We start from the raw sequence: 23,717 nt of genomic DNA, 5'->3' as shown, positions 1-23,717 counted from the left end.
AAGTATTAGCACTCTGCTTCTCGGATGTCTTTTGCCGCTAACAGCAATTAACTGTGGTGATTATCATTAGTCTGTTGCAGAATAATACGCATCTTAGTGTGAATGTACTGTGACATATTCTCAGTGCGAAGTGATGTTCAATCTAATCTCTTCTGCCAGCCACTGCTGTTGCTCTCCAGTGTTTTGATTAAGTTGAATTTTTAAGAAACTAGGTGCCTTAATTAAATAGATTAAAACATGTATAATCGTCTATGGTCGTTTTCTGGGTGGAGTATGTAAAAAGACTGACTGGTATGGATTTAAATAAAATACCAGTAAAACCTGCTTATGTTTATATTTTGAAAAATAAAGACATTTGTGTGTACGGCCTGTCTCAGCTACGTGGTGCTGTGTAGCGGAGTTACCTGCCCGGTTCCCCGGGTATCTGTCTAAGAGGTGTGTGTGTGGGGGGGTGGTTGCAGGGAGTGGAGCAGGCTGTTGCCATGGCTACCTTGTGCCTGGAGCAGAGCAGGTGAGGGAGGAATGAATGGGCAGGGAAGTGTGGGTTCAGCTCCATGGTCATCCTAAAGATAAGAGTAGACTTTGGGAGATGGGAAACTTGGAGGGTTTTGAGCAGAGGAGTGCTTGAGTTGGGTCAGAAAAAAATTTTGAAAGAAAAAAAGGTTTTTTCTTGGCATCAGTATTTTTATACTTCATTTTCTGGGACCATTAAAGTTTCATTTGAACATGATCTAAAGAGAAGAGTGTAGAAGTCACTTATTTTACTTTATAGATTTTATTTATTTATTTGAGAGAGGGAGAGGGAGAGAGAATCGGAAGCAGACTCCATGCGGAGCGCAGAGCCTGATGTGGGGCTCGATTCCACGACTGCAAGATTGTGACCTGAACTGAAGCCGAGAGTTGAATGCTTAAATGACTAAGCCAACTGCATGCTCCTATTTTATTTTAAAAACCAACCTTGAGGTATAATTTTTGTGTATTAAAATGTGCTCATTTGAAGTGTATAGGTCTTAAGTTTGATAAGGACTTGCCTATATCCACTGCTCTCAACGATGTAGAATACTTCCACCACCCCAACAGACCCCAACAGTGCTTTCTTGCTGATCTGCCGTTAGTATTCCCCGCCCAGGCCCTGCCCCTGGCAAGCACCGATTGGCTTTCTGTCCCTGTAGGTTTGGTTTTTCCTGCATTTCACATGAGTGGAATCGTCAGTACCTGCCCTTTTGTGTTTGTCTCCTTTTTTTTTTTTTTTTTTTTTAAAGATTTTTGTTTATCTATCTATTTATTTATTTATTTATTTATTTATTTTTTGAAGAGTTTATTTATTTATTTTTACAGAGAGAGATCACAAGTAGGCAGAGAGGCAGGCTGAGAGAGAGAGAGGAGGAAGCAGGCTCCCTGCTGAGCAGAGAGCCCGATGCGGGACTTGATCCCAGGACCCCGAGATCATGACCTGAGCCGAAGGCAGCGGCTTAACCCACTGAGCCACCCAGGCGCCCCTTGTTTATTTATTTGACACAGAAATCACAAGTAGGCAGAGCAGCAGGCAGAGAGAGGGGGGGAAGCAGGCTCCCTGCTGAGCAGAGAGGCCGATGTGGGGCTCGATCCCAGGACCCTGGAATCATGACTTGAGCCGAAGGAAGAGGCTTCCACCCACTGAGCCACCCGGGTGCCCCTTTTGGTCTACTCTTGAGCAGCAGTATTGTTTAGATCCATCATGCTGTTGTCTGTATCGGTAATTTTTTCCTTTCATAGAGGACATTTTTGGGGGGACATCTGACCATGCAGATAAATCTTGCATATTGCTTTGTTTTCTATAATTGTATTTCTTTTTCTTCTTTACCTTTCTTTCTTTCTTTTTTTTTTTTAAAGATTTGTTTATTTATTTGACACAGAGAGAGATAGCACAAGCAGGGTGAGCAGGAGGCAGAGGGAGAGGGAGAAGCAGGCTCCCCTCAGAGCAGGGAGCCCGATGTGGGGCTCGATCCCAAGACCCTGGGATCATGACCTGAGCCAAAGGCAGCCAGCCGCTCAAGGACTGAGCCACCCACGCGCCCCTGTAATTGCATTTCTAAAGACTTGATGAAACCTTGGCTGGCTTTCTCTCCTTCATTTTAGGTTATCTTCCCCTTTTCTCCTAGTCCTAGATACGTATACACAGACAGATGCACACACAAGGTGTAAAAAATTGAAACCACTTTTTCTGTTTTAGAATGTTAATCATATAGAATTACATTTATATAGGTAATTATAAATGCAAACTTGATTTTTCAGACCTCTTAAAAAGAGACTTCCAAGTAAGATGATTGTTGTGTGTGAGGACTTAAACCTCAATTAATGAATGTATAGTTTGGAAAATTAATATGTTTAATGGTGGTGGCACTTAAATCTCATTTTGAATCATGTGTTCTAACAGATAAAGTAGCAATTTTTATGAGGTCTAGGGACCTTGTCTTTCTGAATGAAATATTATTTCTTTTTTTTTTTAAGATTTTATTTATTTATTTGACAGAGAAATCACAAGTAGGCAGAGCAGCAGGCAGAGAGAGAGGGGGAAGCAGGCTCCCCCCGAGCAGAGAGCCTGATATGGGGCTTGATCCTAGGACCCTGGGATCATGACCTGAGCCAAAGGCAGAGGCTTAACCCACTGAGCCACCCAGGCGCCCCGAAAATATATTATTTCTGAAATTTGAAAAAGAACTAGCAACTTGGATGACATTTCCTTATATAACTGTGGAAGGAACTATGGCAAGAAGGATTATATTTTTCATTATTCTGATATTAATGCTTTGGTAGAGAAAAAGGTTGTAGGATTGTTTAGCTCTTCTGTACCTTTGCTGTCTGGTGACTCACATTCCACCTCCAGTCTTGGCTTGGCCACTCCTGTTGTGTGACCTTGGGCAAGTCACTTGACCCCTTAGTATTTGCTCTCTTACATGTTACGTAGACCGAGTAGAGGTGCCCACCCCATGCGGTTGTGGTCAAGAGTAAATAAATTCATAAAAGTAAAGGCCAGTGCCTGGCATGTAGGAAACACTGTGCAAGTGTCGTCGTCGTCATCATCATCATCATCATCATCATCATCATCATTTTCAGCTAGTAACCAGGTGTGGATTCTGCCCTATAGCATACTTGTCAAGCACTGTTAGTGGGTTAGTTCAGACCAAGGCATTGCTTGTTTGGACTATGAGAGAAACCCCCTCATTGATTGCTTTGCTGACTGTCTCTCTCCCCTTGGGACCATTCTCTACAGGCCTTGAGTTCTGTATTCATATAACATAAACCTGACCATATAGGATGTCAGAAAAGTGGGCAGTTACGAGTTGTTTGGAACATCTTCCTGGATGAACTGGGGTTTTAACTTGACCTAGAAGGATGTAGAAGATACTGACTGCTCAGCAGAATTGAGGGCAAGAAGGATCAGTGGTCTGGGAGCCCATCATCTGGAAGCCTGCCTTGTGAAAGACCCCAAGGATAGGAGGACCTCCAGAGAGTGGTGCCTGAAGGGACCAGGGAGGAACTTTAAGAGTAAAATTGGGATTTTTCTGTGATTTCTTCCAATAGAATCCCTACCACCCCCCAAAGCTGTAGATAGACCAAACACACTCCATTGGACTTGAAAGACTGTGGCTCCATAGTTCTGCTGCCTTGGAGGAAGGTAGGTCGAGATTTGGTCGCTGGCTCAGCAGTAACACACTCACTAGGAGGCAGTAGAACTCTCCTTCTGGACAAAGGGAAGGATTATGTTAGGTTGAGAAGAGCTCTCCGGTACCTAATTTGCTTTGCCTCTCTCGAACCTTAAAAGACTCTAAAACCAGTAGAGTAAAGGTTGAGTTTTATTTAGAAAGTTTTTAAAAAGAATTCTGAACCAGATGCTTTTTTGAATGATTGATCAGGAAGGCAGAGGGGTTTAGAGAAGTTGATGATAGAAGAGACTGGAAAGCAGAAAACCTTCCCATCACATCACACTGGTCTCCTGCCTGAAGCCCTCCAGTGGTGTCCCGCTGCGCTCCAGAGGCATCCCCATGTCTGTGCCCTGGCCTTCAAGCTTTGCAGGTTCTGCTTGCTCCCTGGCTCACTCTGACCCAGCCACAGTTTTGTTCCTGAACATGCCAAGTTGTCTCCTCAGGATGTTTCCCTGGAATGCCCAGTCCTTAACACTTGGCCATTCTCATCTCTCAAGTCCAAGTGCCTGTGTCTGTGATCTTCTCTAAGATGCCCCTTGCCCCCATCCCCATGGCTACCCTAAGTAGGATAGTGTCCCTTCCTTATCTGTTTCTTACACTCTTTATTTCATGGGTCCCAGTGGGATACCCTGTCAGATGGGCAGAACCCGTCTTGTCTTCGCTGCTGCTTTCCTCAGGTGGCTCCATGCTGGCTCGTGGGGCTCATATTGGACATGTGTAGGATGAGGAGTTTGCTGGGTTATTTCAGATTGGAAGGATGATGGAAGCGGTGGGAATTGGGGAAAGGGATAGGATACGGCAGTACCACGAGCTCCCCGGTTGCGTGACTGTTGACCTCTCCCCCTCCTTGAACCTTTTCCCTGGCTTTTCTGATATCATGTTCTTGGTGCCCCTTCTGCCTCTGTGACGTCGCTCCTGGCCTTGTCTTCCATTCTTAGTGGCATCCCGAGGGCTTTGTCCTGGCTTGTGTCTCATTCTCTGATCTCATCCGCCCTCCTGTTGAGTCTGCCCCTCTTTTAGCCATCCCTGTGCACCCAGACTTGGTGGCACTTGTCTACGGATACGTGTGTGTTGTTTCCAGCAACCACTGCTCGGAGCGAGGCATCCCCGATCAGGCACCAGGTGCGGTGACAAGTGACAGAACCTGCCCCCTGTGTCTGCAGCCTAAACTTGCCCCGGTGGAGGGGCCATTAAACGAGCCAAGCAGTAAGTGCGGACAAAGTGCAGAGTGCCCTGAGAGGGGAGAGTGTGCTAATGGAGACTTGGCGGGGAGATCCTGCTCTGGACGACAGTGGAACAGACTTCCTTAGGGTAGGGCGGAGGCCTCCACCACGCCTCGTGGCTCCCTGATGGGTCTGGCCTTGTTGGTCTCAACCAAGCAGGTGCTTCAAGGAAAGGCGAGAACTCTCTGCAGCTTTCCTTTCCCTTCCCTGTGCAGGAGCTTGAAGGGGGCACAGACAAGAAGTTGCCTTTAATTGCCTTTGAAGCTACTTATCCCAGTTTATATTTTGCTTGTTCTCTTAGCCGATGCACAGTGAAACCCTTACCATGAACACCCACCCTCGTGCCCGTAGGGAGCAGCCTCTCCCGTCCCGGTGGAGAAGGAAGGGAGGCAGGACGCGGTCGTGTGGGCCCGGCCCTCCTTCCTTGCTTTCCTCTGCTCTCTCCATCATACGGTCCCTCAGAGTCTCTCTTGTTCTCTGCTTGGCAGGGCCGAGTTGGGAGGTGCCCAAGGAGCGGAGGTGGTGTGTTTAGTGTAGCAGTCCGCCAGCTTTTTGTCTCTGTGGGTTAGATTGGTGGATATTTCCCATGTCAGAAATTGAAACACATTTTTTTTAAAGCTTAACTTGGGGCTTGAACTCCGAGGCCCCTTGAAACAAAAATGTTAATTGGTGGTGAGGATTCACAGGAAGTTGCAAGTAGTCCTTGGACTCTTACTCAGCCTTACCCAGCGGTGTAACATTTTCCCTTATTACAGGATCAGGACCAGGAAATAGACCTAGTTCAGGAGTTAGACTACAGGCTTTATTTGTAAACCAGAAAATTAAAAAAAACACAAGATCAGAAGCTACTTACCCCAGCTACCTCACATCCATTAGCTAGTGGAATTGATGACATCATCACTTGTCATGACCCCTGGAAAACTCCCCTCTTCACACTGGCGGATGAAAAGGGCAGGTGACATCTCAGTGTCATTGTAAAAGTAGCGCTGAACTTGGGGACTCCTGGCAGGTGGCCCTCAATGATCGTGCGAGGCCCCACTGATTTAGTGGTTGGAACGTGGGCTCTGGAATCCACCTGGATTTTGTTTGGGCTCCGCTGCTTTAAAACCACGTAGCTTGGGACCATTACTCCCATTACTTGACAGGACAGCTCTGGAGCAGAGTATTTGAGAGTCCAGACCCTGAAGCCTGACCGCCTGGGTTTGAATCCTGGCGGGGCCACTTACTAGCTGGGACTGGGGGCAGGTTTCAGTTTCGTCTGGAAAGTGAAATTACCCACACCCGGAGTGGTGTAAAGATGACAAGAAGTGACGTGCAGAAAGCTTGGCTCAGAGGAAGCCGTGATGTCCTGCTCCTGAGCTGCTCTACCGTCCAGCATGGGGAGGTCATCCTGGCCACAGGGAAGATACTCAGTATTAGGGAAAGGAAAAGAGGGCTCGTCTAAAGAGCTCTGTGAGGGCGGGGCCTGGATCAGCTTTATTGACCTTCATATCTTCACTGCGCAGCCCAGAGCCAGCCTGGGGCAGGCTCCCGGGAAGTATTTGTTAGTCCAGTGACGGACTGAAGGAATGAAGAACTGCTCCTGCTCTGAATCGGGGAGGGGAAGGGAGGGGAGGGGCTGCTGACTTTCTTTGGGTTTGAGTTAGGAAGTTGGAGACATTGATTTAATGAGCTTAGTTGATAATAACTGAGTAATTTACTAAATTAGCTGCTTAAATGTAATGCATCCAATTTAACCTGTATAGCTCGAGATCAGTTAGTTCACTGATACATGTTTGGGAGCTATCCCTCACTAGGCCGTGTTTCCTGTTACATAACAGGAAAGCAGGGAAGTCCTTCTAACGTCCCCTATGCTTACCACAGTGATCAGTGTCAGAAACCCTTGACACGGGAACATGCCTTTATTCTGGGGTTCAGCAAGGATGGGGTGCTGGTTGCTGTTGGCCACCCCAGAGGAAGGAGCAGCCAAGGTTTTGTGGAGTTTGCAGTTTGGCCTCTGGTTGGTTGCCTTCTACTCCTCCCGAGTCTGTGCAGTCCAGCAGGTGATTCATCTCTCCTAGGGTACTACCCCTGCCTGCCTCTCCCACCTCCGCTCCAGCGGCTTTCCCCTTACTTTCTCTGCTCCGGACACATGGGTCTTTTTGCCTGTCTGTTCTGTGAGCACGCAAAGCTCGCTGGATCACCCGTGTCCTTGCTGGTTGCCTTTCTGGGTGTGTTTGCCCCCCATCTCTCGTACGATGCCCTTCCCAGTTCTAGAGATGCTGCTTCTTGAAGCGCTTGTCTAAAAGAGCACGCTCTCCATCTCTGTCACCGTGTCCCCTTCTTGTGCTTGAGTTTTCTTCAGACCGTCAAGAAGTTGCAGGCATTGTCTATCCTTGCTTTATTTTGTCTGTCTTCCTCACCAGAGTGACACATTGTGAAGGCAAATGAGATAGCTTACAACGTCGGCTGGCTCTTCGAAGGGACTCAGACATTGAGTAGATGCTGCAGTTTCTTTTAGAAAGAAATTAATCTGGGAAATAGTCCCAGGATCAAGTTGTGATCTTTAGTGTAAGAACGAAGATGACCTTATTTAGAGTGTGATATTATATCTAATACTATAAGGATATTCATATGTGTATATATATGTGTGTGTGTGTGTGTGTGTGTGTGTGTAAATGAGATCCCTGTTTATAAAAGTGTGTGGAGGAGAGAAATTTTCTTTTAAATATTCTTTTGTTCCAAAGATTTACTTATAAATTGACTGCTTGGAATTGAGAGCATATATCACACTTTCTAAAAAAGAATTATTTTATTGATCTAGAAATATACCTACCTCAAATTCAAGAAATTCAGGCACACATGGAAAAAATGCTTTCTGATTGATGACCCTTCTATTTTATTTATTTCTAGCCCTCCTTTTTCTAAAAAAGGGTTAAGTCCATTTACAGGAATTATTTATTCATTCAAGTATTTAAGTGACAACAAACATGTAGTGTGTACTGCTCAGCCCTGGGAATACAACATTGAATAAGATAGACACCATCTGTCTTCATTGTGGTTTATCAGGGGAGGTACATTAAACACATAATTTTACAAATAATTACTTAAAATTGTGGTAAGAGCTACGAAGGAAAAACAAGGAAAAGGAGAGGCAATTTCCAGCCATAGGCACTGCAGCTGGAAAGGAGAGAGGAAGTTCTTAGAGCTGGCCAGGGTTGACTTGGTGTGGTTTGAGGTTCCTGAAATTTAGTTGAGTCTAGTGCAAAGGACACTAAAATAAACAGAAAAGAAGCTTTCCTCTACTAGTTAAATGAGCCTAAATTTAAAAACTTGGGTTCAGGGGCACCTGGGTGGCTCAGTGGGTTAAAGCCTCTGCCTTCCACTCAGGTCATGATACCGGTCCTGGGATCAAGCCCCACATCGGGCTCTCTGCTCTGCGGGGAGCCTGCTTCCTCCTCTCTCTCTGCCTACTTGTGATCTCTGTCTGTCAAATAAATAAATAAAATCTTAAGAAACAAATGGGTTCACTGAAAGCAGATAAAATAGATGCACAGGAATTTGTGTTATGTTTCTTGCAGTGGCAGCTCTGCTGAGGTCTTTTATATTCATAGATGTATCAGCAATGTAAACTTGCATGGTCTCCATATTATACTCAAGTTACAAATTCCCTGTGGGAATGACCATTTCCCATTCCTTTTTCCTTAGGAGCTGTCTCCTGTGGACACTTCCATGAAAGATTGGAGGTTTTAGGGTACAGGTTCTCAGATTTTTTTTTCCAGCACAATCTTTTCTTTTTTTTTCCAGTTTCATGGAGGTATAATTGACAAATTAAAAGATATTTAAAGTGTACGTCATGGTATTTTGATATATGTATAACCATCTAGTTAATTAACATATCCATCATCGCTCATATTTATTTGTCTTTGGGGAGAACATTTAAGTCCTACTCTCTTAGCAAATTTCATTTCTATAATACAGTGCTATCAGCTGTAGTTAACCATGTTTTACATTAGATCTTTAGACTGTATCAAGGAGAATCTTAACTGGAAATGGCACGGTGGATATGAACTTGGGCTCAGGGTCAGACAGGCAGAGGTTCAGATCCTGGCCTTGAGGAATTTAGACAACTTCCCTAAGCTTCAGTTTCTTCCATTGTTTGGGCTGGGGGCTAGGTGATGGTTGGGGAGAAGCTGGGGGAGGGGGCTGCAGTGACAGTCCCTTCCCCTTGAGCTGTTTGGAGTAAATGCCATCATGCGTGGAAGACTGTTAGTACAGTGCCTTGCACTGAGGCCTGGAGGAGTTTCTCAGGAAATATCTGCTTGTTAGTATTATTGTCATAGTGCTTAGGAGGATCAGTTAGAGTAGCTGACACACTGTCTTTTCAGAGCTCTCAGGGAAGTTAAATGGGGTCAAATGCTTTTAAATCTTAGGCTAGGGACTCATCTGAGGAAGGAGAGGAAAACTCTCTCACACTGCTTTTTAATGTTGGCTAAGTACTTCTTAATATTGCTTAATTTATCAGTGCTAAAAATAATCATTATGTAGCCTAGGATACCAACTTCCAATTTAATACCTTTTCCTCCACTGGAAAAAAAAAGGTTTTTGTTGTTGTTGCCAAAATAACTGTTTATAGATCAAAAATTGAAAAGTGGGGGTATTATATTTAGAAATGAGAAATTTGTGTGTTAAATTTATTCACATTTTAGCTAATTAAAAATACCATAAGACCCATTCTCTGGGGGCAGTTTTGATATTCCCGTGTTTTGGAAGGCATTTAACTTGTGCTTGGTGATACTGTCAGGACCATGCCGTGGACAGCAGGATCAAAGCATTTGTGCTTCTGAAGGGTCTGTACTGTCGGCGTTGCTCTTCTGGAGAAATGGATCTCAGTCTGTAGATGCCCACTTGTGTGCATTCCTACTCAGAGCAGACCAGAGAGGAGACCTTCATAATGAGTTGCTCACTGCCGCGGGATTTGTTTCTCTGGAAGCAGCTTGATACTTTAAAAAAAAAAAAAATTGAAATGTTGGGAGTACACACATTTCTATGATATTCTCATCTTTGCACAAAACATTCTTAAAAGCTATAAAAGCTTCACTGTGGGAAGAGTAACCTCTTTAGGTTGGAGTTTGCTTTTTGCCTACTTTGATTTCTTTGAAAGTCCTTTAGAAACGATTCCCTTGCAGTGAAATACACCTAGACTATAGAACCCTTCATTCTTAGTGGTGGTGTGATCAGTTCTTGGAGTATATGGGGTAACAGTGAAAAGGCACTTGATTTTCCTTTGACTGAATGTTATTTTTACAGTAACAGTCGTGTTTTACCAGTGGGCTCAGATTTCCCCTTTCTGTTTCCTTATATTCATACCTAATAGTAATCTTATTTCTTAAGATTAAAGTGAAAACTGGGTGGTAATGTATAAAATTCTGTTTCTTAAGACTGATATTCTGGCGACTTCGTTAATTAGTGACTTGAGAGAAGTGGTAAATTACAGTTTCCTAGAAAGGTCACATTTCCATTGAGGGCCCAGAAAAAGTTGGAGTGTTCTGGTTGGAATTTTGAAGGCTCCGTGAAAGCGGGTGTTGTTCCCGGAGGGATGAAAGCGTAGACAGGGCAGGGGCCAGCGGACGGGCAGGTCCTTCACGATGTGTGCCGAAAGTGTTAAGTAGGGAGTATTGATTTTTATTTTTTAAATGTCCTAAAATGCTGATGGTAGCCTTTAACTTCAAAGTAAGCTTAAGCTGTATTTTACTTCCAGATTCCGTGGGAGTGTAAAATAGTATGTTGCCAGATATTTACATAGTTTGAAAATGACTGTAGGTGGCTGGAGCGAAGTAGGTTGACACAGATGTGCTTGAAGGGGGTAGTCGTTTCCTTCAAGACGCAGGAGCCACAGTGACTGCAGCTCCTGAGATCCACCACAGCTCCGTTTTCTTGTGTCAGGTGTCAGTTGCATTTTTGCATATTTGCTTATTGGACCAGAAAAGAAAGAAAACACTAACCGGGTCTGCTTCCCTCTGCTCTGATCCTTCTGTTTCTTGACTTGCAGAACACTGAGCCTGTTGTAGCTGCTGAGAGCCTGGCCGAGGTACCTGAACACGTGCTCCGAGGACTTCCGGAGGAAGTGAGGCTTTTCCCGTCTGCTGTGGACAGGACTCGGATTGGTGAGGACCAGGGTCCCGGAAGGAGATGGGGAGGGGAGGGAGAGCTGCCTGTATCTAGGCATCCTTTGGGAGCATGTAAGGTAGGGAGGTCATCATCAAAGTGACAGATTTACACTTAGACTCAGAAAATCATGGTGGAATTTCTGCATTTTCCAGTAAAGAATCCAGGGTGCACAGAGATTATAAAACTAAACCAGAAATATCCGCACGCCCGCCCGCTGTCCTTTGTGACTTCGCCTGAGTATTCCCTCCCACTGTCTCCTCGGGGCTCTTCTTCTACTGAGTGTGCTGGTCCCTCCTCTCTGATTTCACTGGGACTTGAGTGTGAGTGCGCTGTTAGATTTAATTTCATTGTTTTGTATTGGTTTTCCCATCTGCCCCCTTCATTGATAGCGAGTGCCTTCGTTTCTTTCCTCTCTCTGTCTCCAGTACCCGACACGTTCTGGACCTTAGTAGTACTTGAATGAATGACGACCTGAGTGGATCTGAATGCTTCTAGCTGGAATTTACCATTGAATGCAAACCCAGCTTTTACTGGTTTTTTTCAATGTTGTTTTTGTGCCCTAATCTTTAGACAGAAGGCTAATAAGGAAGCAAATTATAAAAATTTAGTCAAAGTATAGTTTTGGAATAGATCATGTTTGTATCCCTTTTTGTTTTTTTAAGGTGTATTTCTGAGATTCCTGTTTATGTGTATGTGTGTGTGAATAAAGTGTTAAAATGCTTTTCCTAATTCTCACTGAGGAATTTTTCAGTAAATTACTTGAGCAGTTATATATATTTTTTTAATTTTTAATTTTTAATTTTTTATAAACATATAATAATTTTTATCCCCAGGGGTACAGGTCTGTGAATCGCCAGGTTTGAGCAGTTATATTCTATCATTCACATGAAGGTGGTTGACTGTTCGCTCCACTAACTGACTGTTAGCTTTGTTAGAAACTGGATTCATAGACCTGCAGAAGAGGGACATTTGAACCTCCTAGCTGGACAGGACTGGCTCAGCCTCCACCTTCCTTCTGTGCATCCTCTGAGAGCAGAAGATGCAGGAACGTGTCCAAAGGGTTCTTGTCCGTGAGCATCACCCTGGGTGCTGGTTCCCTTGACGCCAGGGCTGTCTCCCGCCGTTTGGCCCGCTGCTGCTTCAGCTCGTCCGCCTGCCTTCCGGCTAGTGCCCGGAACCCAGGAACCGCCGAGGACGACGGCGGGACAGCGGCAGGAGTAGCTCTGGGCTGTTGGAAGCTCTGCCGAGGGCGTTGTTAGAGCAGCTTAGGTTTCAGGAGACTTAGCTGGAGGGGAGAGGGTGTTCCACTTTGAGCAAACAAACTTCAAAAATACCATTCATAAATTGGCATTTCCAAGCCTTTATAAAAGCAATTCATGTTCATTGGAGACCATTTGAAAGCCATAGAAAAGTAGAAAGAGGAGTTTTGAATTATTTCTAGTTTCACTCCTTTCTCATCTTTTTCTCTTTATTTGTGACTGTGCTGTTCTCTGGGGATTTGTGATTGTACCGTCTGGGTAATTTTACATGTGAAAAATAGAAACAAATATAAACCATTTCTTTCCTACTGATAAAACAATGTAGGTTCTTACAGACTATTTGGGAACTACAGAAGAATATAAAGAAGAAAAATAAAAATCTTTGTGGAAGACTTGATTTCTTCTGACTTGACTTGCTCCCCTTTGACCTGACATTATCTTGCTAATTGCTAGCCTTTTAACTAATTTGTGAAACAGAATTGACTTTAACGCTTCAATCTTTAAAATAGCTACAATAACATTATAAAAATATTGCTTTTATTTTCCAGGTGTCTGGGCCACTAAGCCAATTTTAAAAGGCAAAAAGTTTGGGCCATTTGTTGGTGATAAGAAAAAAAGATCTCAGGTTAAGAATAATGTGTACATGTGGGAGGTAAGAATTCTGGCTCTTTATCAGTGTTCTGTACATTTTTTGAGAAATCGTTTTATTCTCTAAGGATTTGACATTGTGAAATTAAAAGTCATCTTAGTATGTGCTTTAAAATCAAGAATATGTATTTTTCATTACACTTGATCTTAACCAAAAGGCTGAGAAGCGAAGAATATATATTTTTTGGAAGATTTATTTATTTTAGGGAGAGAGCCAGAGAGAGGGGGGAGGGGCGGGACGGGAGGAAGAAGGGATGCAGACTCCCTGCTGAGCCGGGAGCTGACCTGGGCTTGATCCCACAACCCGCTCCCCCAAGATCATGACCAGAGCCAAACCAAGAGCGGGGTGCTCCACTGACTGAGTCACCCAGGGGCCCCTCAAGAATATTTTTATTAAAGAGAAAATGTGTTTCTTTGGACACAGCTGCTGTTGACATTTGTCTTTTGAAGATGCTTGGCTGTCCTCAACAATAAATGTCAGACCTACTTTTGAACATTACCTTGTTCAGGGTGTTCCACTGAGGGCTGAGACTTTGGTCTGTCACTTTGCAGGCTTGCAGACAGACACCGTAAAAGGCACTCCAAGGTGGCCACAAATAGAGCACTGCTAGGGTCTTCTCTGTGTTTTAGGAAATGATCTCTGTGTTGCTGGAATATTCCGAGCTGGATATATTTAGCACGTGGCATATTTATATTTAGTGCTTCGGACTCCACAGAAGACTTTCAGTTTTGTTGATTTCACGTTCTGTCGAGGATGCTGGAGGAGCGCGGCGCAATAGCGTGTTCCTTACCGAGGCGAAGCTGTCAGAAGCGGAGGTGCCCTGCTCCTCCCGGGTTCTGGGCGGCTCGTGCAGAGCCAGAACCCCTGCCTCCTGCCTGGCAGCAAGGCGTTGGCTTCAGATCCTCCCTTTAGCTTTGTGATTCTCTGGAGTACTTAACCTCTGGGCCCCAAACCCTCAATTTAAAGATGGGGTTAAGGGGCACCTGGGTGGCTCAGTGGGTTAAAGCCTCTGCCTTCAGCTCAGATCATGATCTCAGGGTTCTGGGATCGAGCCTCACATCAGGCTCTCTGATCAGCACGGAGCCTGCTTCCTCCTCTCTCTGTGCCTGCCTCTCTGTCTACTTGTGATCTCTGTCTGTCAAATAAATAAATAAAAAATCTTAAAAAAAAAAATGATGGGGTTAATAAAAAATACCCAGGATAGCCAGGAAGATAAAGCCGGTTCTAGCTATTTCCTGGAGCGCTGTGTGCAAGTTCAGCATTTACGTGCAATTTAGTTCAGATCAGGTGCTCCGGGGAAACTGCTCTTGTTCTGATAGGATCTCAGCTGGTGTGGCTCCTTTTCAAAACAAGGGAAGTTTTTTGGCGATTAGAAAAGCATTTCTATCAGATGGTCTCGAATTGACTCACATCTCTTTCACACGTAAACATATACAGGCCTAAATATAAAATCTGCCCAGGAAATGTCTGGATACTTTCCATCGAGAAGTTCTGTGACATTTGTACATCTGAGGTATTTTGCTGTTGTGTTCAGTGTGACCAGCAGTGTTTCTTAACTTGAAGATTTCCTGCAGTTTCTTCCAGTAATTTTGAGTTTGTTTGTTGTGAGTCCCTTGCAGTAAATCTGATGACAGTTAACGCCCGGGGGCCTTAGGAAATGAGGATTTAGCATGAGAATAATCACATTATGCTGTTTCACTATTTCTGAGGTAGAAGAGTGCTGTATTTGTAGAAGAACTGCCCAGCCAAAAATGATACTAATTACTCAAGATAACGCCTGAATGATTAAAAATGTCTTGACCACAAAATTATGCCCCCAAGTAAATGACATTTTTAATTTTAGAAATTTCCCAAGGGAACTGACAAATGTGTTCCCCCAGGTTACTGTCTGGAAACCAGGAAATGCATTGCTTAGTTCTGTGTGTATAATGCTAAGCTTAAACAAATGTCATGAATATTAATATTACCCTAAGTTTATTGTATCTGTTTTACCCAACATAACGATTGGGAGATTTTGGGCATAGTATGTAAATGATTAATACTACGCTTTGTAGATTAAGCTTCATTTGTATTGAAATTCGTGTGTAGTATGAGTTCATACTCAGCTTGGTGAACATTGTAATTTAGAGCCATGACCTATTAGCTGTTGTATTTCTACTTAGAAGTACGTTAATACTGCCTTGCTAACTTAAGGTACTCTGTTTGTTATACTACAGTTTGTGAATCCTACGACATGGCCAGTTCTTGTTAGTTTTAAAGATTTAGTTCTTGTCATGGCTGACTTTTCCTTCTTAAAGTTAAAAAAAACAACTGGATGTCATTCAGGTAATTCAGACTACAGGGTATGTATTCCATAGAGAAACCTGTAAGCCTTCTGTTCTGTTAAAATAGAAGTAGATAGGATCTGACTTGTATGTAGAGATATGTGTTAGGCAAAGTATAGAAAGCATCAGTTAGAATGTATATATTTCTTCTAGAGAAAAAGAAATGCCAAGTAAAATTTAGTATATCCCCATTAATTTATTCCAACCTTGGTCTTAGCCTCAGACTTGCATCAGAATGCCTCTTATTAACTAACAAGAACTGCTTATCATTAAAATCTCATCTTGGCATTTGTTCTTCCATTAAAGCCCCTTTAAAACCGGCTTATCTTTTAGCAGCCTGGTCTCTTGCCCCAGCTAGAACTCCATTTTCAAGCTAATCTAAGACAAAGTGTTAAATTGCTTTTCTTGAGCCCTTGATTATCTAACACAGTCTTAAGTCCTCTAAGCTTTCACTGAAAACATTCTATTAAATCAGAAACAACAGAAGAGAGACAAGTATCCTCAGGGTGAATGCACAAAACAGTCAGATTCTCCTAAGAGGAGAGCATTCTTTGAGCAGTTTCTGGGGAGGAACTGCTAGCTAGCCAGGGTAGCTCCGGTGAGTGCCGGCCCCCCCCCACCCCCCACCGAGCCATCTGCACTATTCTAACCACTTCTGACAAAAGCCTTTCAGATTCACTTCATGGGTCTCAGATCGCTTCCCATGAGATGAACTTCTGGGTGGTTTGCCTATGAATTGTTCTAGTAAGTCTTTATTTTTTAGAGTACTTTTAGGTTCAGGGCAAAACTGAGCTGCAAGTACAGAGAGTTCCCCACACCACCGTCTCCCCCGCTACGGCAGCAGACTGGTGCCTCTGTTAGTCATTCGATGGACCCGCACTCACGCCCCGTTATCACTCAAGATCCCTCGTTTTCATTAGGGTTCCTTCTTGGTGTACATTCCAATAAGTCTTTTTAAAATTATAAATGTAATACATTCTCAGTGTAGAGTAATGTAAATAATACCGTAAGCTATAAACAAGAAAGTAAAAATCATCTGTGAATATTTTGGTGAACATTCTTCTAAGTCTCTGCTCCTCTGTTTTTCTTCTGTCTGTCCCCTGCACTGGTGGGTACACAAACACCATATATAGACACCGCACGCCACTGAGATCAAACAGCGCAAATGGCTTTGTGTCGCGCTTTTCTCTTTCAGTATGTAGTGGACATACCCATGTCAGATTGTTTCATCTCTGTCATTATTTCTTACGGCCCCCTGGAATTCCATTGCATTCCTTCCACTGTTGAACCTTTAAATAGTTTTAATCTTTTCATGATATTACCGGTTCTTCTGAGTATGAAACTCACTGTTTTATACGTGGCTGCTTGGCTCCATAGCTCAGGGGTTAGAGCACTGGTCTTGTATACATGGCTGCTCACTTGTTTGGTTATCTTCTTAAGATAAATTTCTGGAAGTATAATTCTTAAGTCCAAAGTTATGTACATTTTCATATCTGGTGAATTCTGCTAATAGACCTCCAGAAGGATTCCACTAATTTACATAACCACCAAAAGTACATATTTTTCGCTAGCTTTTGAAAACCTAGTATTGTTAATCTTTTTTATAGTGTTCCCTCCCCGTCCTGCCCCTGGCCTCATTCTTACAAATGAAAACTGATAGTTTTTTTTTTTTTTTTAAGATTTTATTTATTTATTTGATAGAGGTCAAGAGAGTGAGCACAAGCAGGGACAACAGCAGGCGGAGGCAGAAGCAGGCTCCCCGCTGAGCAGAGAGCCCAATGCGGGGCTCCATCCCAGGACCCTGGGATCATGACCTGAGCCAAAGGCAGGTGCTTAAACAACTGATCCACCCATGTGTCCCGAAAACCGATAGTTCCCTGGTTCTATTTGCATGACATTCATGTAGGCAACAACTTTTGAGTCGGGAATGGCAGGAAGATGTAGAATTGTGTTTCAACTAAAATTGGTAAGTTTTTTCTGTATAACGAGAGGACTTTAATTGTCTGTACCGTTAGCATTTGATGTTAGCAAGTGCATCCCCTCGTCTTTGCTAGCTCAACGCTTCTAATTTCGGATTATTTCTAAGTTAAAAATGGAGGCAAGAAGAGAAAGGAGAGTAGAAAAGTCAGTCAGCTGATCCTGTAGAACATTTTTTCCAGAAAGTACTATTCAGCTCTTCTTTCCAGCTTCTAAGCCGCACGAGGGTAGTACTAGAGAAAAAGCCCGGGGTCACATGGACGTGCAGGCTGCCACCTGTTCTTTACAGCCCTGCAGCTACGAGTGGTTTTTACATTTTTTTAAACAAAAAATCAAATGTTTCATGACACATGGAAATGATAGGAAACGGAGATGTCAGCTGATGAATTGAGTTATATTAGGACATAGCTGCATTCATTCACTTGCATGTTATCGATGGCTGCTGTGGCCCTGTGCTGGCAGAATTGACTAGTTCTGACAGGGACCGCGTAGCCTGCCGAGCCGAAAATATTTATTGCTGCTTGTTTACCAGGTTTGAGAAGTGCATCTGTTTAATTTTTAAATTTGTATTTTAGGATTGCCTTCAAGTTTGCTTATTGTAGTAAAATGTGCCACCACCCATTGGATTCCCCTATGTTTCTCTTATTCTAGAATATTCAGAATATTTCAGATACAGTAATGTATTTAAATAGTTCTAAAAAGAAGCCTTTGGTTTTCTAAAGCAATCTGAGCAGTGAAGTAGTTGGTGCTAAAGATCCATTTTCGTCTGTAGCCTCCAGGGAGTTATTTCTGTGGGGTGGCAGTTTTGTTTGTTTAATTAATTAATTAATTAATTGATTTGACAGACCAGACAGAGATCACAAGTAGGCAGAGAGGCAGGCAGAGAAAGAGGGGGAAGTGGCTTCCCACTGAGCAGAGCCCCATGCGGGGCTCGATCCCAGGACCCCCGAGATCATGACCTGAGCCGAAGGCAGAGGCCCAACCCACTGAGCCACCCACGTGCCCCGTGGGGTGGCAGTTTTAAAGGTCCTTAACAAGCTCTCCAACTATCTAATTCTGTAGCTCAAGAATGGCTGGAATGTGAACATACCAAGAAGAAGGTGTGGTATTTTGCAGGTAGCAGTGTTAATAACTTAGGAAGATGTAACTTTCACTAAATATTTTCACTGAAATGCTCATATACCAAGTGAGGCTGTCCTTTTCTTTTTTGTCTTACTTTTCGATAAGGATAGCAAGCTCCTTATAGGTTTATTTGGCCCAACATAAGAAGGCGTTTATGAAATTACTTGATAGAGATGAATATGGCTCAGTAAATATTAGTTGAACTTGAACATAAGAGAAAAACACTTGTATGATCTTACAGAGGACTAAAAACATTTGTAATATGTATTTGTAGTTGAGTACTTTTTAAAAAGATTACTGGTCTTCATTTTTGCTTAGAATTTCTTTCCCTTCTAATGTTAGAGAGCATGGGCTGTATTTTGAACCAAAAACCTAGAATAACTGTGGGGGCGGAAACCCTAAAACTGACTTCTGCAAGCTGAGTTGCTGTTTACTTACAGAGACGCTCTGCCTGTTGGGCTTGTAGAGATGTGAGCCTCCCCTCTTCCCTTTACTCCTTTTGTTAGTCTTTACAAAAGACTTTACAAAAGTCTTTACAAAAGACTAACAAAAGGAGTAAAGGGAAGAGGGGATGGTAGTAGATACTGTCTGTCTTCCAGGAACACACGGGACAAGTGGGAAACAGTGTATAGATCAAAATATTGGAAATTCCAACAAGCTAAATCCCCAGAGAAATAAAGGTGGAAAGGAGCCTCAGGAGCGTGAGTCTTCAGGAGAGGTTCTGTCCCGCGGTTAATAACGCATTAGAGCTCTTTGAAGGGCAAGTCCAGAGAACAGCCAACAGAATGGCTTTATCTCTGTAGACTCGTAATTTTGGGGGGGCTGTTTGGATGCAGAAAAGACCTATCTCTGCCTCAGAGTTGGGTCAGTATGAGGAGGCATCCTCAGTGCCCTGTCTTAATTCCGGGGAGTGATTTCTTTCAGAGTAAGTTGGTTACTCTAGTTGAGAGCAGATAAGGACCTCACAGACCAGCAGCTGAGGATTTGAATGATGGACCTTTGCAGTAACTGAATGAGAAGTTTTTCGGTTTATGATTTTGAATTAGCGCATGTAGAGTAGAACAAGTAAATGATAAGGAAGCTAAGTGAAAACTCTGACCCCCCACCCATGAAGTCAGCGTGTTTAATAGTTTGATTTGTTCTTTGCAAAACGTCCTTTATGTGTCAGGAGGATGCATTTTTAAATTGGAGTGTGTACTGAATTTTGATTTTATGGCTATTTCACAATGACTGGATTAAATTGAATGGAAGTTGAGTGGCATGAAGATGATGTTGTGTTTGACAAAGAGTTAACATCCAGTCTGTGCTCGGTGGTTAAGGGCAGAAAGGAGGTCCGGTCTCGGTAACGGAGGGAAGGTGGAGTGTGGGAGGAAGGGTTTGGAAAGAGGAAGACTGAAATGGAGGCACAAGTGAGGGGACCAGGTTTGAATCTTGGCTCAGACTTTCAGTGACTTTAGTGTTCTAGTAAAATTACCAACCTTCCCTAGTGTCTTATTTTTAAAAAGGGGCTTCATAATGTTTCATAGGGTTCTTGCAAAGGTTAAATAAATAAAAGAACACATTAAGCATCTAGCCCTGTGCTTGAGGTGGACGAGTTCCTCCTCCTTGAGTTCTTCTTCTCCAAGTAGGGAATTTCCAGCTGAAGGTTAATGCGTAAAAATTGTCTGTATATATGTAATCAGGTATCTCTGCTTTGTTAAAAGGGACTGTTTTATAGATTGAGTCAGGAAAAATTATTGATTATATGAAAATATTTTTTGGTCGTTATAAAGATTTTGGAAATAGATTTGTTGCATATCATTTGTTGAGTCTGAGCTAGAGTGGGAGTTTTACCTGCCTTTGCATTACCTTTGAGGGAAAGGAAGGGATTCTGGTTGGTTCTCCTGGTGCTGCAGCGCATTTGAGGTCTCGTACTAGTAGTTAACACTCAGCAGAGCGCGGGCACATCTCAATGTTTGGGTTTTGTGTGTCAGGCACTGAAGTGAATTCCGATTGGGAACCAAGGTTTGACCCGCTGAAGTAGAAATTGTATAAAAACATGTTTTCATCCCCGTTCCTAATTATAAGATTAGGTTCTCAATAAATATGAGAAAGCTACATACTTTTAAAAAAAATGTGTGTGATGATAATGATGGCACGAGGAGGAGTGTCAGCCGGCCTCAGCTGCCTTCAGTCACGCTAGGGCTTCCATGCTGGAGATGGACGTGGTCTCCCCACCCACATTCATTTTTACTTAGAGATTATACTAAGCAGAGGAAAGGCAGGAAAATTCAGCAAAGCAGGAGAAAGAAAGTAAGATGATGGGTAATCCCACTTCTCAGAGAAAACCATTACTAATGGGTTCATGTATTTAGAATCAGGTAATTTTTCTCTAAATGTAGTCCTATGTTTAATTTTTTTTTTTTTAAAGATTTATTTATCTGTTTGAAGGAGAGAGACAGAGCACAAGCAAGGGGAAAGGAAGAAGCAGACTCCTTGCTGAGCTGGGAGCCTGCTACAGGACTCAGTCCCAGGACCTGGAGATCATGACATGAGTTGAAGAACCGTTTGAGCCATCCAGGTGCCCCTGTATTCTCAACAGAGGTGGTGAGGGCACTTGGGTGGCTCAGTGGGGTAAGCATATGGCATAGGCTCAGGTCATGATCTTGGGGTCCTGGGATCGAGCTCCACGTCTGGCTCCTGCTCTCTCTGCCCCTCCTCCTGCTCATGGTCTTTCTTAAATAAAATCTTTTAAAAAACCCAAAAAGAAAAAAATGGTATCATCTTAAACCATACTTTCTTTAAGTGGCTTTATTCATTTGTCAGTAGTTTTATGACTATCTTTTATACCAATAAAAATATTCCTCCAGCTTTTCGTTGGCTTTGTTTTCTTCCAATTATAGAAATAATGTGTGTTCATTGGAAAAATTCTTACGGGCTATAGAAATATGTAACAAAATAAAAGATTCCACACAAACCAACTAATTGTTTACACAAAAGTACTTTTTAATGTCTGTTTAGTATTCTGCTATGTGCATGCATTATCATCCTGAGCTAATCCATTGTATTTTCCACTTGGCAATTAATTGGAAACAGTCTGTATTAAAAGACACTGTTGTTCTTTTTTTTTTTTTTTTTTTAAGTTTTTTGTTTTTATTATTATTTTTTGTTTTTGTTTTTAAAGGTTTTATTTATTTATTTGTCAGAGAGAGAGCGAGAGCACACAAGCAGAGGGAATGGCAGGCAGAGGCAGAGGGAGAAGCAGGCTCCCCGCCGAACAAAGAGCCCCATGTCGGACTCAGTCCCAAAACCCTGGGATCATGACCTGAGCTAAAGGCAGTGGCTTAACCGACCGAGCCACCCAGGTGTCCCATACACTGTTGTTCTTGTACATATATCTTAGTATAATTGCCAGTTATGTCATGAGAATAAATTCCTATAAGTGTATATGCTAGCTAAAGTGTGTGTACATTTTAAAACTTTTTTTTGTTATGGACTACTAAATTCCATCCCAAAAATGATAACCAGTTTATTCTCTGATCAGCATTGTGTGGGGGGATGTTTGCTTTCTAATCTTTTTTTTTTTCCCTCTTAAAATCTTTTTTTACCAGTTTGATAGGTAAAAATTATTTCATTTGAAGTTATTTTTGACTATTATATTTCTAGTTTAGTTTAATGAACTAGTTTAATTAAACTAATTAAACTAATTAAATTAAATTAATTTTAACTAATTAAAGGTAAGTATAATTTTTTTTCATGAGGTTTTGGCCATGTGTGTTCCTTTTTGAATTATTTCTGTACATTTAAAAAATTGAGGTGTTCCTCTTTTTCTGTGAAATAAATGTTTTAGTTTAAGTATGACTTAACTAATGTTTTCATCCATTTTGAAACAAAATGAACCATACATAAATAAGGAATTCACACAAATGGACCAGCAGAGGTCTGTGTTGACCAGGGGGCCAGGAAATTTGGGCACAGTTGGTATTGTCATCCTCAGGTCTGTGGGCAGACTTGGTATCTCTCCCCAGCTGCCTTCTTTGACTATGTGGGGTTTTCCAGTACCATCTCTGTTCGACCTGTTGATTTCTGCATCTGTGTCAGTATGTCTGTGGGGAGTGAGTAGGACTGTGCCATCCACTGTGATAAATCGAAACAATACTTTTGGTCCCCAAGCTAATAAAAAGTAACAGAGACAGACTGCAAAGTACAGTTACTTCCTTTCTCTTCTCCTGTCATTGGCAAACATGACGGATGTCTTTTAAAGATTTTAAAGTAAAGCCCCCTTGCATTCTAAAAAAAAAAAATCTTGCATTGGGATGCTGTTTCTCTCTCTTTGTAACATGCCATTTGGGGACTTCCCTTTCTCTGAAGGGAGGGGAGTGTGTGTGCACGCACGTGTATGTGTGTGTGTGTGAGCAATTCGAAAAGGGATCTAATGTGACATGGATAACTTTTCTTTAGTGTGGTGCAGGTAGATGTTCAGCAGAGAGCTGATTTCTGAATAAACTCGGGCAACAAATAAAGGATAGTGAAAATACTCTCCTTGGCATGGCATCTGTCACCTAGCTGGTGGTCCTTGCCTGAGGGCAGCGACACATTCGTATTAACAGCATCTTTTTATCCTTTCCATACTTAACTCATTGAGAGCCCTACGCAATGCCAGGCTCCGGTCACATCTCGAGAGTGCTCCAGTGAGCGAAAAGGCTGACGTGTCTTTTCTTCACGGAGTTAATGCTCTGGTGTGAAGATGCAGTCACTAAATAAAAGAAGGAAGGAAGGAGATGATCTCATACTGTAAAAAAGTGTAAATGCTATGAAGAAAAATAAACCGGGGATATGGCTGGGGGTTGATGGGAAGAGAAGGATTTATGGTTTTAACTGGGATGGTCAAGGGAGGTGCTGTTAAGTATGGTCCAGGTCCGGCAGATTTGGTTTAAGTATGTGGGTCACTTCAGGAAAGTCCAGTTGAACTCGTAATCCTCATTTTCCCCATGTTAAAAAAAAAAAAAAAAATGAACCTGCTTCATAGGGTTAAATGAGACGATAACAGAAAACTCCTGACATCTGACTCCCACCAGGAAAGCAGAATGGTTCGTACCCAGTGAGGGGGGTGCCGCCTCCCGATAGACACAGGCTGGGCTACGCAGGCATGCTTGAAAGGGCTGAGAGTGGGGGCGCCTGGGTGGCTCAGAGGGTTAAAGCCTCTGCCTTCAGCTCAGGTCGTGATCTCAGGGTCCTGGGATCGAGCCCCGCATCAGGCTTTCTGCTCAGCAGGGAACCTGCTTCCTCCTCTCTCTCTGCCTGCCTCTCTGCCTACTTGTGATCTCTGTCTGTCAAATAAATAAAAT

General features: G+C 42.9%; 1 protein-coding gene across 8 annotated transcripts in view; it reads left to right on the top strand.

The window, feature by feature from the left end:
• PRDM2 (PR/SET domain 2) overlaps positions 1-23,717 on the top strand; it is a 126,858-nt gene that overhangs the window by 20,792 nt on the left and 82,349 nt on the right. For all 8 annotated transcript variants that reach the window (XM_032303214.1, XM_032303210.1, XM_032303209.1 and 5 more), the window contains 2 exons: positions 10,941-11,055; positions 12,867-12,970. In XM_032303214.1, the coding sequence (XP_032159105.1) occupies positions 10,941-11,055; positions 12,867-12,970 (219 nt within the window). The remainder of the gene's footprint in view (positions 1-10,940; positions 11,056-12,866; positions 12,971-23,717) is intronic.

Source organism: Mustela erminea, chromosome 10, assembly GCF_009829155.1.
Source record: "Mustela erminea isolate mMusErm1 chromosome 10, mMusErm1.Pri, whole genome shotgun sequence".
Taxonomy (NCBI): Eukaryota; Metazoa; Chordata; class Mammalia; order Carnivora; family Mustelidae; genus Mustela; species Mustela erminea.
The sequence above is the reverse complement of the archived record's forward strand: the minus strand, read 5'-3'. Positions and strand labels throughout refer to the sequence as shown.